The sequence below is a fragment of the Acipenser ruthenus genome, chromosome 14 (genome assembly GCF_902713425.1).
Source record: "Acipenser ruthenus chromosome 14, fAciRut3.2 maternal haplotype, whole genome shotgun sequence".
Taxonomy (NCBI): domain Eukaryota; kingdom Metazoa; phylum Chordata; class Actinopteri; order Acipenseriformes; family Acipenseridae; genus Acipenser; species Acipenser ruthenus.
In genome coordinates this window covers 20,856,926-20,876,762 of record NC_081202.1, presented here as the reverse complement: position 1 = coordinate 20,876,762, position 19,837 = coordinate 20,856,926, and the positions used below count along the sequence as shown (strand labels likewise).

General features: G+C 35.5%; 1 protein-coding gene across 5 annotated transcripts in view; it reads right to left on the bottom strand.

Moving 5' to 3' along the window:
* Positions 1–1,435: 1,435 nt before the first annotated feature.
* Positions 1,436–19,837, bottom strand: part of LOC117962316 (GRAM domain-containing protein 4-like) — a 58,663-nt gene continuing 40,261 nt past the window's right edge. For all 5 annotated transcript variants that reach the window (XM_058986092.1, XM_058986090.1, XM_058986091.1 and 2 more), the window contains 14 exons: positions 19,682–19,814; positions 18,826–18,851; positions 18,456–18,547; positions 17,789–17,880; positions 17,426–17,474; positions 17,049–17,120; positions 15,622–15,665; positions 15,384–15,493; positions 14,940–15,094; positions 10,906–11,056; positions 10,215–10,308; positions 5,902–5,986; positions 5,229–5,297; positions 1,436–4,671 (listed from right to left, as the gene is read on the bottom strand). In XM_058986092.1, the coding sequence (XP_058842075.1) occupies positions 4,570–4,671; positions 5,229–5,297; positions 5,902–5,986; positions 10,215–10,308; positions 10,906–11,056; positions 14,940–15,094; positions 15,384–15,493; positions 15,622–15,665; positions 17,049–17,120; positions 17,426–17,474; positions 17,789–17,880; positions 18,456–18,547; positions 18,826–18,851; positions 19,682–19,814 (1,274 nt within the window). In that variant the 3' untranslated portion in view covers positions 1,436–4,569. The remainder of the gene's footprint in view (positions 4,672–5,228; positions 5,298–5,901; positions 5,987–10,214; positions 10,309–10,905; positions 11,057–14,939; positions 15,095–15,383; positions 15,494–15,621; positions 15,666–17,048; positions 17,121–17,425; positions 17,475–17,788; positions 17,881–18,455; positions 18,548–18,825; positions 18,852–19,681; positions 19,815–19,837) is intronic.

Below are 19,837 nucleotides of genomic sequence, written 5' to 3'. Positions count from 1 at the left end.
ATAGTAAATGTGGAGCTGAGGGCATGCTACTGTATGAGGCAATCATGGGGTTTCCATGCAAGGTTTTTTTTTTTTTTTTTTTTTTTAAACTCGAGACATTTACATGAGAAACCCCATGAATGTAAAACTACCATATGAGAAGGTTTTAAATAGGGTAGTTACATGTCACTTCACTGGTAAACTACCCATCACAAAACACTATTGTTCACGCTTTATTTTAAAGGAGCATTTTTAGTTAACCACTAACATGTCAAATGCTGTGCATTTTTGTTAATAGTACGCTATTTGTTAACTAATTCACACAATCAATGGTTGTATATGTAGTAATTTTTAAAGAAACTTTAATGTCATTTTAAAAGATACCTATAAATTTGTTTTATATAATTATACTTTTTTATGAATAATGAATGGACAATAGGATGAGGGTGTAAATGATTCAGACTGGCAGGGGTGGATGCCTCCTAGTACATTATTGCACACCCAACATGTTACCATTACATACAACATGTATTTTCGTATTGGTAAGATAGATGTCCCCGAAGAGTGACTACATTGTCGATCATATTATTGTTACTATGTCGCTTATAAACACAGACAAACGTGATGTAAACATGGAAGCAGTCATTGTACATGCATATACAAACCTTAAACTATATCAAGTTCAACAAGACATTATTGCATTGCTGCCAAAGGCTACAGCAGGAGCTGCATTTATTAGGTTGTTTCAGAGACATTTTTAATCCTTGGTTCAATTGGCTTCCTATTGGTCTTCTTATTGATAAATTACTTTCACTTATGGGAGACATTGCTTATATTATATATATCTTTTATCATCCCCCAATGCATCGAAGCTTTAAAAATGAATCAATGTCTACAGTACTCTCTGCAAATCCTTTTTTTATCTTTACATTGACTGACACCCAGTGGTCATTTGTAAAATTACAAATGACAAATGAACACGGTAGCAGTATAATTATTGGTTTGCTAATAAAGTTATGAAAATTGCCCTGTAATTAAATCTGAAATGCTTAAAACTGCTTTTCCCCTACTATTTCTACACCATTACTAATACACACATTATTTACCTGTTCCACAGGTGTATACTGAATAATGTGTAACAATCAAAATCATGCAAAGAAAAAAGGCTTTGGACCCTCGTAACAAAACATGACACTGGTTTAACTTAATTAATTTACTTAAAAAAAAAAAAATACAGCACAGTTTGTATGATATACACCATTCTCTCTAAAAACTTTACAGGGGAGATTTGTAAATTTTTCAATATAAATTTTAGCTTCACACCAGCTACACAGATTACACACATACTCACAACTCCTTGAAATGACTGATAGAAATGTTTCCTTCCGTTCTTTTATACCGATTGGGAACATTACGAAAATAGTTAGCAAACATTTACACACAAAGAACTAATACATTTGAACACCAACAGCTCGATTTTATTTTAAATTTTAAAAACTGCAGTAAAATGAGACACCGTCTTTCTGTATGGAAAATCCTTTTTTTCTCATCTCCAACAGTTTTAGAATTACTGCCATAATTAGTAAGCTGTCTTCTACTTGTGCTGTAGAACTGTGGAGAAAATATATACAGTATGTATCCACTGTTATGCAAAAAAATATAAATGTGAAAATCTCATTAGCAAGTGAACTGAACTAATTCTTCCTTAAATTTAAACCAAACCCTTTCACCCATAAAACCACAAGATTGGCTGCAGAAGACCTGCTCAAAAGCAATTTGCATGTTTCTCAGTCCCTGTCAATACTGCTTTAAACAGTTGTGGATATGGGGCTGTGGTGGCTTAATCTACCTTAAAAAAATGTGTGCGATCAAAATTGATATATTTGTACCATTATACATTAAGACATATCTGTGGGTTGTCATGTGACCATTCAGATGGGGCACCAATGTTCAAACGTATGGTTTCATTACAAGACATATCGCTAGTTCTCATATCCCATTCCACAAAAGGGATTCAAACTGGCTTCTTCACTTCCATTTTCAGAAGTGGAAAATCGTGGAGCTTCAACCTGCCTTCTGTAAACATTTCACATCTTAATTGTAAACTAAAACAGAGCACTTCACATTTGGCAGCAACAACTATCAATTTTACAATACATTCTGTGCTTTAGTATTTTCATCTAGACTGTTTGCATTCTATTAATACAAAGGCAGTATGCCACAGACTTGGTTGTTCTGGTATTCATGTGACAAAAATCATCCATTGTGGTATTGTTAATGTTTTAGTTCTGAGCTTAAAACAGGGTAGTTTAAGAATCTGGATTACAAAAATGTTGTCATACTGTTTAAAAACAAATGCATACAAAAAAAAAATAAAAATAAATCACTAAGCAATTCTCTGGTAACAAAATGAAACAGGAAATGGAAAAGGCTAATTAACAGTGACATGTTTCACTGCTTCTTGATAGTCTGCTTGGTATCTAAAAACATTTGAACACAATTATTTAAAGCCAGAGTTAATATACTAATAATTCTTGAGAGGTGGTGGCCAGAACTAAAATATGGCAATTCATTCAAAATTGGCCCTGTCACCTATTCTGTTTTACTGTGTTCCTCCAGCACTGCTCACAAACACGGTTTGAAAATTAAACCTGGTTAAAAAGTAAACAATCAGAAGTCTTACTAAAAGCTAAACAAGCATATAACAGGCAGAGGACAGAATACTGTTTAAAAAAGAAAAGAAAAGCCTGATCTGTCATTGATGCAAAAGTTAAACCAGAATTCATTAGGCAATGATTCCAGATAAAGTGCCGTTACGAACCCAGTACCTGTTGAACAAAATGAGTTCCCATATCTTGCAGCTAACAGTTTGCAGTGCATTCTCAGTGTGCATCATTGAAGTGTACTAAGCAAGGCCAAAATACAAAATGCTGACCAAGTATAGATACTTGTACAACCTGGCCATTACTATCACTGTTCTTCCACAGACTGCCTTTAAGCAAGTGCTTTGGTATTAGGATTGGGAAATGGTTTGTGCCGTGTTCACATGAACTGTGTAACTTACATTGACTAGTAGAAACGGTATTGGTCATTCTGTATCTTGTGTCTTAATTCCTTTTCTTAAACACTTGCTGGTCGGGGCTACTAATCACTTTCATGAAAGATTTACTTATTGAGTTTTTGTACAGTATAAGGGTGCAATAAGCTTTGTGGTTAAAAACAAAGATAAACTTCAGTGCAGTCGATACAGTAGAGCTGAAGCCCAGCAAGACATACTTTCTATTGTCTTCTTCCAGTTGTGAATAGAAGTCTTTTGTAAAAACAAGGACGTTTATTGCAGGCACCTCTCTCCTTTGAAGGATTTCACCTTTTTTTAGATATACAACAACTACATATAGAACATGCGTATGGTGTAAGTGGTCTATGCATTAGCTGGCTAAAGGCAGGTGAGGGGAGGCAATTTCACTGAGGTGTTAGTGTGCACTCATCCTGGAATGGATAACAAATCTGCTGGGAAAACTACATAGACAATCTAGTGAAATGTAAATAGTCAAATTAGAAAGTCACTTCTGGCCTGAAAGCACTTAAATAAACACTTTTAGTTATACTATAGGGCATATATGGTATTACATATAAATTACTGAGTAAATGTTCTCCAAGTACAGTATAGTGTCAATAATAGTGTCATGTTAGCAATAACAGGAAACTATTTGGTTATCACTGCCATGTATAATGTAATAATCTAATTGTGGTATAAAATTCAATTTTAAATAACTAACAATCTGTTACAATGTAGTAATTACATGGTTACTACTGCTGTAATGTATGAAAATGCACTCTAAAGTTTATAACTCCTTACTTACATGGTAAAACTGTAATCACAAAATAATTACTTAGCAATTACTATGCAATGTTTCTTGAAGCGTTGTACAAAAAAAAAAAAAACATTTCTAGGAGGTCAAAACTCATGATAATCTCCCAGCTTTTAAAAGGTAAAATATTGGCAGGCATTTGCACTATCCAGTCCATTCCATTTGGAGCAAGGCTTGTTTTATACATGGAATTTATGGAATTGAAAAAGGCTTTGATTTGTCTTTCTCCACGTCAGTCTTAACTTCTATTTTCTCACACTTTCAAAGCACTTGGAAACAAATGCAAAAAGTGCTTACTGTGCAAGGCTTGCAGTAATAGTTACAGTAAATGTGTAAAAAATAAAATAAAATAAATAGACAAATACAAATAATACACAAACTGTACAATACATATTTCCATGACCTGAAAAAAGTATTGCAAAGCAGGCAAAGGAGTCCCTGGCCCACCCCTCACCAAGAACAAAAGAAAGGAGTCCCTGGCCCACCCCTCACCAAGAACAAAGAAAGGAGTCCCTGGCCCACCCCTCACCAAAAACAAAGAAAGGAGTCCCTGGCCCACCCCTCACCAAAAACAAAGAAAGGAGTCCCTGGCCCACCCCTCACCAAGAACAAAGAAAGGAGTCCCTGGCCCACCCCTCACCAAAAACAAAAGAAAGGAGTCCCTGGCCCCACCCCTCACCAAAAACAAAAAAGAGACAAGATGTCAATTTCCTTGCTGCTAGGTTTCATTGATGGAAGCTGCAGACATTATTTTCATATACTGGGTGAAGATCATCTCAAAGGCCTCGTCTCTGTGTATCATGGCACCAAACACCAGTGGCTAAAAATAGTAAAGAAATAGAAGACCCAAATGTTTGGTTATTTATTTATTTACTTAAATCAAGCAGAGATGATACACATTACATTACCCCCCTTTCCAAACTGCAGGACTTTTGCCTTTCTAAAGATAAAAAAAACAACTATATTACAATATATATTGACGGCTGCCAATTTCTTTTTAACTTATAAATTTTGCAAATATATAGAAAATTGGCAATGTCGGGTAGCTTTCTGCTCATTTTATTAAAAACAGGTGTTAAGCAATAGAGACTACATTTACACCACGTGGAAACAGGTGTAACCACTAAATGTAGAACAGCCTAACACCACATGTGTAAATGCTTTCCAAATCACAAGTGGGGCTGTCTTAGTTCACTGAACTAGCTGTGCATCCATTAAAACAGGAAGATGACTTAAAGTTTAAAGTGCCTGGCAGCTCCTAAACTTACGCGTTGGAAATCATTCATACTAAAAAGCACCTGTCTCCACGAATGAGTACACCACTTACTCATGCATTAACCCATTTGTATATGGGCCCTTTGTGTATGGTTAACTCACCTTTTGTGTAGACGGTGTTGCTATTGAAATGCCCATGCCTGATCCTGGCAGTACAGACAGCACTTTGTACTGGAAAAAAATATACATGCTTTTAAACATGTCCTGTCATGCTTTATTATTTTATTAATTTAATTCATTATCTAATATTTTAATTGTAATTGTAAAAGGCTATACATGTATTTGTGATAATTTTCCAAAATGTATAAATTTGTTTAACCATGTATAAAAGTCATCAGATTTTTGGGGGGATGTTATTTGTACTCTCCCAAATATGCTTTACTCAAATTCAACAAAAATATCTAAACATTTAACTTAAGAGGCTGCATATAACATTACACTGCTTATACCTATGGCGTCTGAGTATCATACTGAACATTTTAATGAAATCATGCCAATTAATGAAGACATTTTAAAATAAAATTATCCACAAACTGGAACACAGATGAATTAAGGTAGTATTACCAACAGCAAAAATGACATTTCTCAAAACACCTATTCATTATTCCATAATGTTTTTCTAATGAAAAGGCACAACAGAATGCCTGATGTAAATCACATTAAATGAAAGCAAAACAGAAAGGCATACAATTACAAATGTTAGCTTTGACATAAATTGCAAAGCAATGGCCAGATGAAAGCGAACAGAAAACAAGCACACACATTGAGAACATACCTTTTGAATATCTGTTATGTCTGTTAGTTTTATGACTTTATTTTTCTTGGATGATCCGGACTTGGAGCTTTCAAAGCATAAATAACTGGAGAAGAAAAAAAAAAAAGTTGCTTTTTCAATGTTTCTTATCTTTATAACAAAAACTAAAAGGAATGTATTTGGAAACTTTTGTAAGTATCATTATATGCAAAATATCAAATATATATATATATATACACACACACACACACACACACACACTGTCATGAAAAAGTACTTGCCCCCTGTCTGATTTCCTGCAATTTTGCATATTTTTCACATTGTATTTGGTCAGATTTTTTTGTGGGTTGTAGTAGTATTTAGAGAGAGTCAGAGAAAAAATGCCACCAAAGTTTGGTACTTCTTTCATTTGTTTGGTGTGCAAGGTAATCAAACATGCAATCTTCAGGTGTGAAAACGTTACTGCCCTCCCTAGTTAACTCAACCCAATTAAAGGGATAATTAGGGTCAGCTGTTTGAGTATTTTGGTTAACAACCAGGCCTGATTTGGGCCAGCCCTGCCCAATATATATCTGACTAATTTTGGCCCTTACCATCAGAGTGAAGTTGTCAGGAGACAGGTTCTAGAGGCACATCATGCCACGAACAAAAGATTCCTGAAGACCTCCGGGAGTGGCCGTCCTGCCAAAATCTCTCCAAGAGCAAGGCATAAAATCGTCCCGGAAGTCACAAAGAACCCTAGAACAACCAGGGATCTGCAAGCCTCTCTTGCCTCGGCTAAGGTCAGTGTTCATGACTCCACCATCAGAAAGACACTGGGCAAAAATGGGATTCATGGTAGAGTAGCAAGGTAGAAACCATTGCTCACTAAGAAAAAACATGAATGCTCGTCTCAAGTTTGCCAAAAAGCACCTGGGTGATCCACAATGTTCTATGGAAAGATGAGTCAAAAGTGGAACTTTTTGGCCGACATGGGCCCCATTATGTCTGGCGAAAACCAAACACTGCATTCCACAGTAAGAACCTCATACTAACGGTCAAGCATGGTGGTGGTAGTGTCATGGTTTGGGGATGCTTTGTTGCATCAGGACCTGGACGCCTTGCCATCATTGAAGGAACCATGAATTCTGCTCTCTATCAGAGAATTCTACAGGAGAATGTCAGGCCATCTGTCCGTGAGCTGAAGGTGAAGCACAGCTGGGTCATGCAGCAAGACAATGATCCGAAACACACAAGCAAGTCTACATCAGAATGGTTGAAGAACAAGAAATTTAAAGTTTTGGAATGGCCTAGTCAGTCCAGACCTAAACCCCACTGAGATGTTGTGGCAGGACCTGCAAGGAGCAGTTCATGCTTGAAAACCCACAAATGTCACTAAGCTGAAGCAGTTCTGCATGGAGGAGTAGGCCAAAATTCCTCCACGGTGCTGTTAGAGTAATCAATAACTGCTGGAAGCGTTTGGTTGCAGTTATTGCTGCTAAAGCTGGCGTAACCAGTCTAAGGGGGTGATTACTTTTTTACACGGGGGCATTGGATGTTGCATAACTTTCTTTAATAAATAAATGAAATATGTATCACATTTTTGTGTTATTTGTTCAATCAGGGTCCCTTTTATCTAATATTAGGTTTTGGTTGAAGATCCGATAACATTCAGTGTCAAAAATATGCAAAAATGCAGAAAATCAGATGGGGCAAATACTTTTTCACGGCACTGTGGAATAGTAAATTAATTAATAAAAACAGTTTACAAAGTTGAACAATTTACAAAATAAGTTATGCTGTAATCAGGGCCGGCCTTAGTCTGTGTGGGGCCCTAGACGGTGACCCCGCCCCCCCCCCCAAAAAAAAAATTCCAATAAAAAAAAAAAAAAACAAAAACAAAAAAACACCCCCACACATTATGTCAATAAAACGGTAGGCTACTGCTCACCTTCAGTAATCAAGTAGGCAAGCCATACTGCCTGTGTGCTGTCACTTAATTGAAATAAAAACTGTTTGCAAAGGTTATTCTTTTTATCTTTTTATATAAATCTAAAATTATATTTGACCGATCTACTTTTCAAATCCACGTGTAACATTTCATACTTGGATACTGCACATGCAGCTGCAGTTTTGAGTGCTCTTTAATTTTTGCTTTGTAAATTAAAACATGCCCAACAAAACATTATTTCTGAATATTCTAGCTAAGAAGCAGCTTTATTTTACACCACGCTGCATTTATGAGTGTACTTCCAAACATGTAATTTGCAATTGCATATTAAATTAATATGTAATAAATATGCAATAGCTGGTATCTTGCTAAATGTTAACCAATGTTGATTGAAAATGTAATTGCATATCACGACCATTTATATTACGTTTTGTTACCCTTGAAAATGTGTAATAATTGCCCATTGTTTACATGTCCTTATTGAAAATACAGTTAATCTGACTTGAATGTTAATGGGAAGTAACAAGGAATAATGTTACGTAAATTTAATATGCAATTGCATATCTATTAAATATTAATGTAACATTAATTTAATATGCAATTGCCTATCTATTAAATATTAATTTAATATGAAATTGCATATCTATTTAATATTAATTTATGCCACGCAATACAAAGCGTTACCTAAATTTCTTATGATCGAGTACACTTACATGAGGAAATCCGTCCACTTTGTCAGTCAGAAAGTGCAAATGTGGTAACGTTACATTGGTAAGCAGAAATCAATACTTTGGAGATGATTATTGTGAAGAGTCTGAATCGGATCAATTTGCTTCCTGAAGCAGGTTTTTATTTGCTGGTTTGTCTAGATACAGCAGCAGAGCTCCTTGTTGCTGCTCGACTTGAATTTCTTTATATTTTTTATTTTCCTTTTACAATGGCCCGACTCGTACTTGCGAGGGGCTGACATAATACTCGCGAGACTGTTTCGACTCTGAAGACGTCATACAATTTGTGACGTGCGCGGGGGGGGGGGGGGGGGGCCTTAAGTGTGGGGCCCTAGGCCGCCGCCTTGCCCTAAGGCAGCAGTGTGGAGTGGTGGTTAGGGCCTCTGGACTCTTGACCGGAGGGTCGTGGGTTCAATCCCCGGTGGGGACACTGCTGCTTTACCCTTGAGCAAGGTACTTTACCTAGATTGCTCCAGTAAAAACCCAACTGTATAAATGGGTAATTGTATGTAAAAAAATAAGGTGATATCTTGTAACAATTGTAAGTCGCCCTGGATAAGGGCGTCAGCTAAGAAATAAATAATAACAACAATAATAATAATAATAATAAATAATAATAATAATAAGGCCAGCCCTGGTTGTAATAATTAAGTCACTTTGATAGTCTCCTCCACCAATGCACACCGCCCAGCACCACTTTTGCACATCTACCCGATTAGCTTTGGCATCTCCCTCAGATGCAAATCAGTTTGATCATGTGATGTGACATGTAATTCCCTGCAGCACTATAAAGCTACCGTAGTTTACTTAAGCACTGCTGCGGATCAAGTTAACCCAACCCAAGTTGTACCCTGATGATGAAGGCTTCATTTAATATGATATTGCACCTATCCACTGTGCAGGAACTGCCTGTGCATAAACTTAAGACAAGGAGATTTTCCAATTGTAATTCTAGTTTCTAATTATTACACAGTTTAATTGTGTTCATATTGTCAAGAAACTGGAATTCTTTTGCATTTGTTTTATGACAAATCTCCCCTATGAAATAATCCTATTGCTATGAGAGACTGACTGTCACAGCTGACGACTTCCCTGGTGGTGGCAGCCGAGGGCTTTCCAGGCCTTACTGTAAATGATATACATTTCCATTGTTGGCTCTCACCAAGACCGGGGTGTGTGGCTCTTGCCCTCAAGTGTCTAGACTGTGACCAAACAGTGCAAGATGCCAACTGCTGACCTTAATAAAGTGCATCAATAAAACACGATGCTAGCAGGCTGGGGTCCTGTGCTGCTGTTACTATTATGCCTTACATTGGATTTATGTATTACTTATTATTAGTTATTCATTGCAGGAACCAAACATAAAAATAATGCAAAGAAAGAATGGGAGAAATGAAGCAGCAGTAATTCATTTAAAGCAAAGAGATCAAAAACTAAATGATAAAAAAAGACTGTCAGCATTTAAAACATTACATGTTAATATTACTGTATTTCTATTTTACCTTGTCAGAAAGACTGCATCTATCTTTATAAATATATACTTAATAAATATATATAAATAAAATATATAATGTCATACTTTATTACTATAGAATCAAACAGTTTGTATGCAAGTCGTCATATTCCAATACTGACCAAAGAACTTGAACCTACAATAAGCTAAAAATCTTGCTTACTTTTCTGTTACATAAAGGATTCCATTACGAATGTAGTCAGTTGGCATCTTTCTGTCTCTATTTATCAAGCAACAACGCCATCCATTTTCATAGGCTGCAAAATAAATTAAAGTTATTAAAAAAATGAAATCGTACATCATGTTTACATGCAAGTAAAACAGCAGGAAAAAATCTACTACCTTCAGGGAGTGTTTACAATTGTCTCCGGACTGTCAACAAAGTCTGCTTGCTAATAAAGTAAAGTTTGTGGAAGGATGTAGTTTAAAACAGACAACAAGGAATTCTAATTTAATAACAGAGCTGGATTGTGGAACACAGCTGCTTTAACATCAAATGGGAATCACGTAACACACTGTTAATAGGGTTTTTACAAAGGATGAAGTAAGCCATGCCATTACATAAAGCATGTCATCTTTTAAGACAATAAACAGATAAACATACATTAGAGTCATTATTATGCTACTCTTGTAATTAAAGCATTGTATCAGTATTTAAAGCAAAAGGTGGGATTTTAGTTTTGAAATTACCATGTCAATACGACATTCTCCTGCTGGGCAGAAGACACACACAGAAAAAAAAGAAAAAAAGAATGTTCTTTATTATACTTGTTATCCAGTTAAATCTTGCCTAATTTAGTGTGAAAATACCAGAAATCCCAAAAAAGTCTGCATTTTATTGTTACAATACATACCCGCTAGAGGGCGCTCAGTCTCTGACAAGTTGAAGATTTCATGGAAACTGCCTTTTTTGGTGCTGTGAGATCGCCCGCCTTCATCTTCCCTATTGATCACCGAAGGGTTATTTGTCCCAAGGATGCTTCGGGATGATGTAACTGGTTGAACCTATAAATGGAGAAACATTTTTTTTTTTAATTCCTAGTAAAACACAGAGGGTTTCTTCTAACTGAATATCAACTCAAAAGACCCTTTCTGTTTTATGCAACAATGGAGGATTTTTCTGTTGCATTCTCCATCACTGGTTCAGCACTTAAACCTATTGTATAGGCATAATTGCTTTATATAAATCAAACAGCAAACCAAACGCACAGCCGTTCATAAAATGCAAAATAAATCTACCAAAGATGTATTTAAATTGATCCCAAATTTAAACATTTTCTGGCACGCAGGGCAGGCAAAGACTTTTCTAAGCTTGACTGTCTTAAAAGAAAGTGCACTGCTGCTTTTTTCAATCTCATGCAAAGCATACTGCAAGCTGGGGTGATGACAAACCTACTCATCCCTCAAGTTTTTTTTGTTTTTTTTTATGGTTTAAAAATTCAGTCTGGGCAGCTTGATAATGCAATCAAAATTAAGTGCAAAACGCAACTAAACTAGATTCTTAGTTCACCAAAAAAAAACAACACAACACATGCTGGATTAAAGACATGAGCAAATACCCTATGAAATCGCATAAAGTTGGACTGTCATATTTTATCAACCCTTTTATTGTTACAAAAACTAAAAGAAACGTTTTTCATTGAATCTACTGCAATTTCAAAAATAAACAAACAGGTATCTACCCGTTGGAGATTAACCTGATTACCTCTATAATAATAATAATAATAATAATAATAATAATAATAACTAAAACAATATTTTTGTCTAACTATTTAATATGAAATAAAGGTCTCTCAGGCCCATTTTGTTACCGCAACTGTAATATTGTGTTTTGTGATAAAGCTGGACACAAAAAACATTGGTATTCAGGCATCACTGGGAGCTTTGATATATTTCCATTTGATCTGACAAATTAATTAAAAACATAATTAAAACTATACCAAACAATTTAAGTAGAGGTTACAACTTTATGATTTTTTTTTTTTTTTTTTTTTTTTAAGCCTTTAAAAGCGGCTGAAAATGACAGGGCACCTTTAATCCAACAAAAATGTATGTTCCTATAATAATAATAATAATAATAATAATAATAAATACTGTGAAAAACAGAGCACAAGTTCCAGATACAAGCTAATCAAACACTGGAACCATAATTTAAAACGTATTCTAAGTATTAGTAATAGTGTAAAAAATGTATGGAGGAAATATATGCCATATTTTTTATAATTGAAAAAGCAGTTTTGTACAAAATATTATCAATTTTGAAAAAAGTATATATTTCTTGCTATCTGGATCGAGCAGATCAATTTTAGTTAGTCTAACATAAAAAGATGGAAAGAAATCTGCGTAAGAATGGTTTGAAATGTTACAGAACAGTTGCGTTGTCTATGCAGACTACCTGCATAGGTACACTTGAGGGTGTACAGGTCTGAACAAGGGGAAAAAAGGCTTTAAAATGTTAACTCGAAACCACTACCCAATAATATAATTTGGAAGAAGAATGTCATCTCACATACTGTAGCAGAGTTAAAGTAGAAACAGTATAATATTTAAATGTGTTTTATAAAATGTGCAGAAAACCTTTTCTAAAACTAACTGTCTCTTGAAACAGCTTTCATCCAGATCAAGTACACAATCCTGGATAATCAAGGTTCTGTTTTTTGTTTTTTTGTTTTTGTTTTATATCACATTATCTCCACAGTGATACTCAAGCCTTTCCATACATAGGCATAACATGAACTGAAATTCAGCTTTTGCCTTAGCCATTATAAAAACAGGTATAAAACTAATTGTACCTTTAAGCAAAACACAGAACCGTGACACAACCATATTGCAATGGTGAAGCTATCAAAATTACACAGAATAGTATTACCACAATATTCTGCTAAACTTTGTATACAAAAAATACCCTTGCATACAGTAGACCAAAAATAAGTGCAGGAAACCTTCACACACAAACTACAGCCCCATTAAAAAACATAAAAACAGTTTCATATATCAAATACAGAATAATGTCACTACTCAATATTGTTTTGCTACATAACAAAAACTAAAATTAAAATTAAAATCTGAGCAGCTTTTCACTGAAACCAGTATTGATTTACAATACATGCACCTAAACTGAATGGCAGAACTAGCAGTTTCAAGTATAGGCACTATGTCTGGAGGACCAAGATTAAGCATGGTAAATTCAGAAAAATAATTTTAAAAAATCTAAGACAACAAAGAACCCTACGGATGATGGATTTGTGCGACATCGTTTGGTTTTCTTTCAAACCCTTGTTTAACTGTTTCAGATAGTTACCTTATAACAACCTCTATTACCACCAAGGACAAAAGTAATATTAAAAAGAAGCAACGTTCATAATGGTTCATGTTGATAAATCCACTTCCTCTTTGCCTGCCCCTGTTTTGCAGACACAGTCTCAGAGCACACACCACAAACACAGGAGACAGCTCCATCAGAAGAGGGTTCCTGCTATTTCTATTACACACACCACAACTATGGATGAAAATGTTGCCACATAGTTAAATAAAAACAAAACATCAAATAAATGATGGGATGATTAAAATACATAAATCAAAACTAAGGATATACATATGATGATACCCAGGTTGTGTAGCACAGTATTGCTTCGCAATAGCAGCATGGAGGTCAACTATGCTCATTTTGCATTTGGACTAATTTGTTTCAATCATGAGTTATATATACAGTACACACTGTAGTGTATGCAGTTAGTGTGATATGAAAACATATGGCACACATTTTACTCCATAAATACACACACTAGACTGTGTTAACCAGGAATGTATCTAATGCACACACAGCATGTCAGCTTATCTTGCACACAAGCACTTTCAAACTAGTAAACTGTCGCACACATGAAAGTCCATACCTTTTCATGCCCTGACAGCTGGCAGGAAAAGAAAATAACAGAACACCAATGTGACAGTGATAAAAGAAAAATGTCATGGCTAGGTTACAGTAGAAGAAATGAAACAAGAACCAAGTAATACACCAACAGCACAAACAGTGTTAACAGAAAAGGGAATATAGGTAAGGAAGTCTACAGGCTACACAGCATGTAAAAAATAATGCAAAGATTTTTTTTTTTCTAAAGTCATTTATAAAAACAAAAAGTTAAAATAAAAAAGAAACTTCCTTTAACCCCCCCCCCCAGAAGCCACTATAACAAACTGTTCCTTAAGTTCATGAAAAATACTTCAGAAATATTTAAATAGTTACAATTAAAATCTAACCATTGTTTATTTATGTGATTAGAATATAAATTAGCATGCAGATGTAAAATGTTACATTTAACATGATACTAGAAGAGTGTATTAATTGGGAAGTATTTTTCTAATACAAACCGTTCATATAAATTGTAATAACCCTTTGAGCCAATATTTTCCCCTCAAGCCCCTTTCCTGCTCTACTGCATGGATATTTTTATTCTCCATTTCACTACATTCATTTGGCACGACTGTCATGGCTGCATTCAGTTCATACGCCCCCTTGCTTTCAAGTAAGCTTCAAATTGAAAGCGCTATGAATCGTAACCAAAAATAAATGAACACAGAGCAGAGAATAAAAAGAACGATGCAGGACAGTATAATAACACACAGCAAAATATAACACACATAATAAATCTATATGAAGCAATTAACAGCAAAGAGACAACGATACTGGCTGCTTGGTAGACCACGCAGAAGCTGTGTTTGTTTCAGAGTGACTAATAAGTAAACTGGATTATGCATGGCTACCTGGCGACATGAAAATCCATCTAAAAAAGGAAAAGGTTTAATTACTGATGAAGTATGCAGTCAAAATAACATGAGTTTTAACCACCCAGCAGTTCAGTGAAAGAGTAGAGGAAAGGGGATTAGTTACCCGTCTTGATACTGTTGCATTTGTCCTTTCTTTGAGCTGCGGGTCAGTTGGCAGGTTCGTCCACACAATGTAAGGAGTATCATACTTGTCTCGGAGCTTTGGGCAACGTTTGAAGATGAAATCAATCATGAAAAACTTGATTCCAGCATACACTCCTTTTCAGAAAACAAAATGAATGAAACCATTTAAAAATATATTATAAAAAGGACAAAAAAATGTAATACTGATGTTCAATAAACATTTACTGGTAGGTGCACAGCTACACTGAACTCTAGTCATATTCAGAGAACTATATATACTGAGAGTAAATCCCCAAACCCTGTGTTGAAAATGGACCAACACCAAATATTAATAAGAAATATCCCTTAATGTATCTATTCAAACAATTTAAGGCATAACCCCCCCTCCCCCCCCCCCCCCCCCCAAATAAAAGAAGTTTCTTACCCATGAGAAAGCCCACCAGTTTGAAGGGAAGGAAACAAGATGTAATAAATGCAACCCAGAGCCCTATATATAGCTTCTGTGTTATTTCAGGCTGGACCCACATAAATAAGCTGCAAGAACAGGAATAACAAACATCTGATTAAAGGCAATACGGAAACACGTACACTTTTCTTATTTTAAGTACTACTAGAAACCATATTATTTAAGAACAGGTGTTTTAGGAGGGGAGTCTACTTACTTTTTGATTTTTTCCAACACATCTGCCATCTTGCCAAACAGATTCTGTATTTAGGAAAGATGAATGTTATAACAATTAAAATACAAACATACAGAGGTTTAGTGACAAAAAAAAAGTTCTTACATTCTCACTGCTGGGCCAATGAGAATTTACAACCCTTCTCAGGCATGACCTGGACATCTGCTGGCTACAATACTAACAACTCCACCCAGAGAGTTGTCTGTGAGCATGCATGTGTGTGTGTGTGTGGGCGTGTGCGCGTGTGCGTGGCATGAGGTTTCTTCCCTACTTGCTGGATATTAGAGAGCACATAATACATTTTAAAGAAGAACTACCCTATTGATTCTGATGCCCTGGACTAATGCAAATAGTGTTGCAGAGGCCACTGAGGGTCAGATATAAACACGGTAGCAGTGCAGGACTGTGCATTGACTTTGAACTCCATTATTTCATCCAAGCTCTAAACAAAATTGGTTGCTTTATATCTATCTATCTATCTCGCACACACACACCGCCTGGTAAGGGCCATGGGCAAAAACAGCAATAAGCAAGGGTGGCGTTATAGTGAGTCAAAAAAAACCAAAAAACAAAATAATTACAGTACTAGACTATTCTGCCGTTTACAAAACTGATGCTTTAGTTTAAGTCAGCCTTCATTTGTGCAAAACTTGCACGTAAACAAACAAACAAACCTCTTACCGTACTTTTTTTTTTTTTTTTTAACATTTACTGTGGTGTATAAAAGTCACTTATTTTAGACTGCATCAAGCCTTTCTCAGGTTAAACAAATCGACCCGTTCCATCAAGGTAAGCCATTTGTTTTTATGCATTACAATGTCTCCAATTGTCCTTCGATTAACAGTATGCCTCATTTAGGCAAGAAAACATTTGCGATGTCGTGCTTTCTTATTTTCAGATGCATACATGCAGATTTTTTTTCTTTTGCTCTGGTGTTAAATGTAGGGTCGACTCGAGTGGGAGTGTTGGTGACATTGCTATGAACGTTCAGTTAACAACGAATTAGGAAAGCCAGTCAAAGGTTAACTGCATAACTTTGTTGTTTTAATTGGCCATGATTATTTCGCTGGCGCTACAATGAGGGAAACTACAATGCTTATATTTACGTTTGCTTGGCTTGGGAAGTTGGCGAATGGCAGACAGTGGGGTGGCGATATAATGGGTAAAAATGGCACTGTTTTTATATTGGTGTCATTTGTATAACGCAGGACAACTGTGTATGTATGTATGTATGTATGTATGTATGTTAGTTAAATGTGTTTAGTGAGTTTTTCATAAATGGAATATTCTTTGTGTACATGAGCGGTTTTTGCAATCTTTGTACTATATTTAAAAACAAGAAAACCAAAAGTAAAAAAGGGGAAAACTAAAATCACAAGAGCCAAGCATACAAAAGAATTTAAGAGTACCTGTGCTTTTTGTGCAACATCAAGAACAAGCTGAAACTTTTCTGATACGGTAAGGTCTTCTTTTGGAGGTTCCTAAGCATGAAGAAGTGCATTTCATGAAATGATTGCATGTAAAAAGCTATTTTTATCATTTTGTGGTGGAATAAAAGCTGTGTTGCATAATTATACAGACGAATGTTAAACAATTAACACAAATACTACATTTGTCTGACATCAATTGTGTGTTGCATTCTTCAGAAAATCTTGATCTTACATGCTAAATGAAATACTGAAAGACAACTGTTGTACTTTAGATTTAGATTTGCAACAAGCCAGGAGTAAAGCAGCTCTCGTGACAAGTCACAACTTCCTGTGTCTAGTATAAAAGCAGACTTTACCACAGGTTCTGAAACTTCAGGCACAATACTCCACTGTATCCTCCAACCCCTGCAAACAGGAACACAACAGTATTATTATTATTATTATTATTATTATTATTATTATTATTATTATTAATTCTGGAGTTATTGCAATTTATCAATGTAGGCAAAGCAGAGAAAGCAACATTTACATTTCAGAAAAAAGTACAGTAATAGTGCTTACTCGATTTAACACTACAAATCTACCTAGACAGGAATTGTAATTTGCACTCAGTGAATCAATACGTAGCTGGATTATACTATAGTACATCCTACTACAGTATACTTTTGTGCTTAGTATTTCTCAGAAGAACCAAACATGATTAAAGTGAGACTGCTTACCTTGCAATGAGATAATTTAAGGATAACCTCAAAATGGCTAAAAAGAGGAACATAGGGATGGCCCAGCCATGCCACGCAGCATTCATGTAAATCTACAAAAAGGGGGAAACAACACACTGGTGCACTGATATTAAAAGAAAAAACTAAAAAAGCTAGCCAATAATAAAAAAATTTAACCTTTTCCCTTAAAAAGTGTAACTGAACGGCAAAGTCTGAGTTTGGGGCTGAACTGCAAGCATATTCCAATATGCTTAATTTTTGTAGCACTCATTGACTTAAATTCTAGCGCTGTATAACAGCAGCATATTTTAATACTGCCGGTGGTAAATACATATATCTGCTCTTTCACTGACCTCAATGTGTGCTGTATTTTAATTGTCAAACAACCTGTATTGCAACAGAGCTTAGTCTGGTTTACCCACTTAGTGGGAAGCCTGTCCTCCCCAATGTTGTTAGTAAGATCTATGCTATGCAATGAAACCCAAATCCAAGACAACATTCAACATTTACTCAAAGCTAACAGATATAATGCAATACAAATATTTAAGCATATTCAGAAAGAAAAAAACTCAGCGAGTCTATTTACTGTTTTAGGCTTAATGTCAAGAAAATAAATAACACTGTATACTGAACAAAATTTCAAATCATTAGAGTGATGAATACTTACAATGAAGGCAATTGCTGAAGTGTATACAGAGTGCCAATTTGATAAGGCTGAGAGGTTCCTTAAAAAGTTAGTGACAGGTTTGGCACCTCGCTCTGAAATTCAAGAAGAAATAAACCATTTTCCCCTTTACTCAAGAAGCCTTTTGTAGCAAGCTCCACAATAAAACCTGTCAGACTGCTAATGTTCTCCAAGGCCCGAAATGACATTGTCTGAAAAGGCTAGAAATGTGCCTCTTAACTTCTTATAAAGATGTACCTGGCTATGTCTTTTAGTGTAAATACACTTTTTATCATTATTTGAAAATAAGTCATTTAAAAAATATTTTATAAGTTAATCTTTAAAAAGCAACTGTAGAGATCCGTTTACTTACTTAATCTTCTCATGTTTTCTGTTAACCTAGAAAACAAAATAAACCAGGTCGAGTCATTAAATACATATGTCAATATATAGTACAGTGCCATTGGCCACATCTCAATTGTATGTGTTTGCTGTAAAGACAGCAGACCTTTCACAAGTTCAGTATGGGTCATTTCACATTAAAACAACCCAAAATGACAAAACATCATTCCAAAAGGCAGCCTCTCATCAGAATGCTGCGAGTTTAGGGAACGCGATGCTTAAACATCCAAATGCGTTAGTACCACACACCCACGCTCCAATTGTTGGAGGAAGCTATAAGAGAGACATGAAAGGCAGCAGTTTTCAGTGCATCAGGCAATACCTTAATATGTGTACCGTACTCTAGTGCTCCAATTGTGAAACCGCGATGGAGGTTTAAGCTTGTGATGCATAGAATAGATTCTTGGCCTCTATAGCACAGTGTAACCAACAAAAGTAAAGACAAAAGGTATAGGGGAAGAGTTAAGTTACAGCAGAGCAAAGAGCCCATGAAACACCTGCTCTCCACCCACTGGTGATTCACTATGCAAGAGGCAGGTAGTCAGAAGTCTACCCATAGTTCTGCAGCTACAATCACAGGCCTGAATCCATTAATATGTAGGTCACCAGGACTGATTACGATACTGTAATGATAAAACGTCTACACCAAGTTTCATTACAATTAACCGTTCTCTATATAGAATGTATGCAACCTCTATAGGGGATACTAATGTGTACAACCTGAATAAAACAGCACAACCATTGGGCATGAGATAATCATTTAGATAGAGTAGGTTGCAATCTGTATTTTCTTTATTATATAACATTTAGCCTCATGGCCAGCTTACCGTTTAGCACTTAGTGGTTCTTCCGTCTCCACAGTGTTTTCTTCTGGCTGAAATCGAAAGTCCTCAATGTACACCCCAAACTTATCATAAAGCCATTTCTGAAATCTTGAATAGACTGTTTCAACCTTTTTCTCTGTAAAAAATAAATAAATAAAT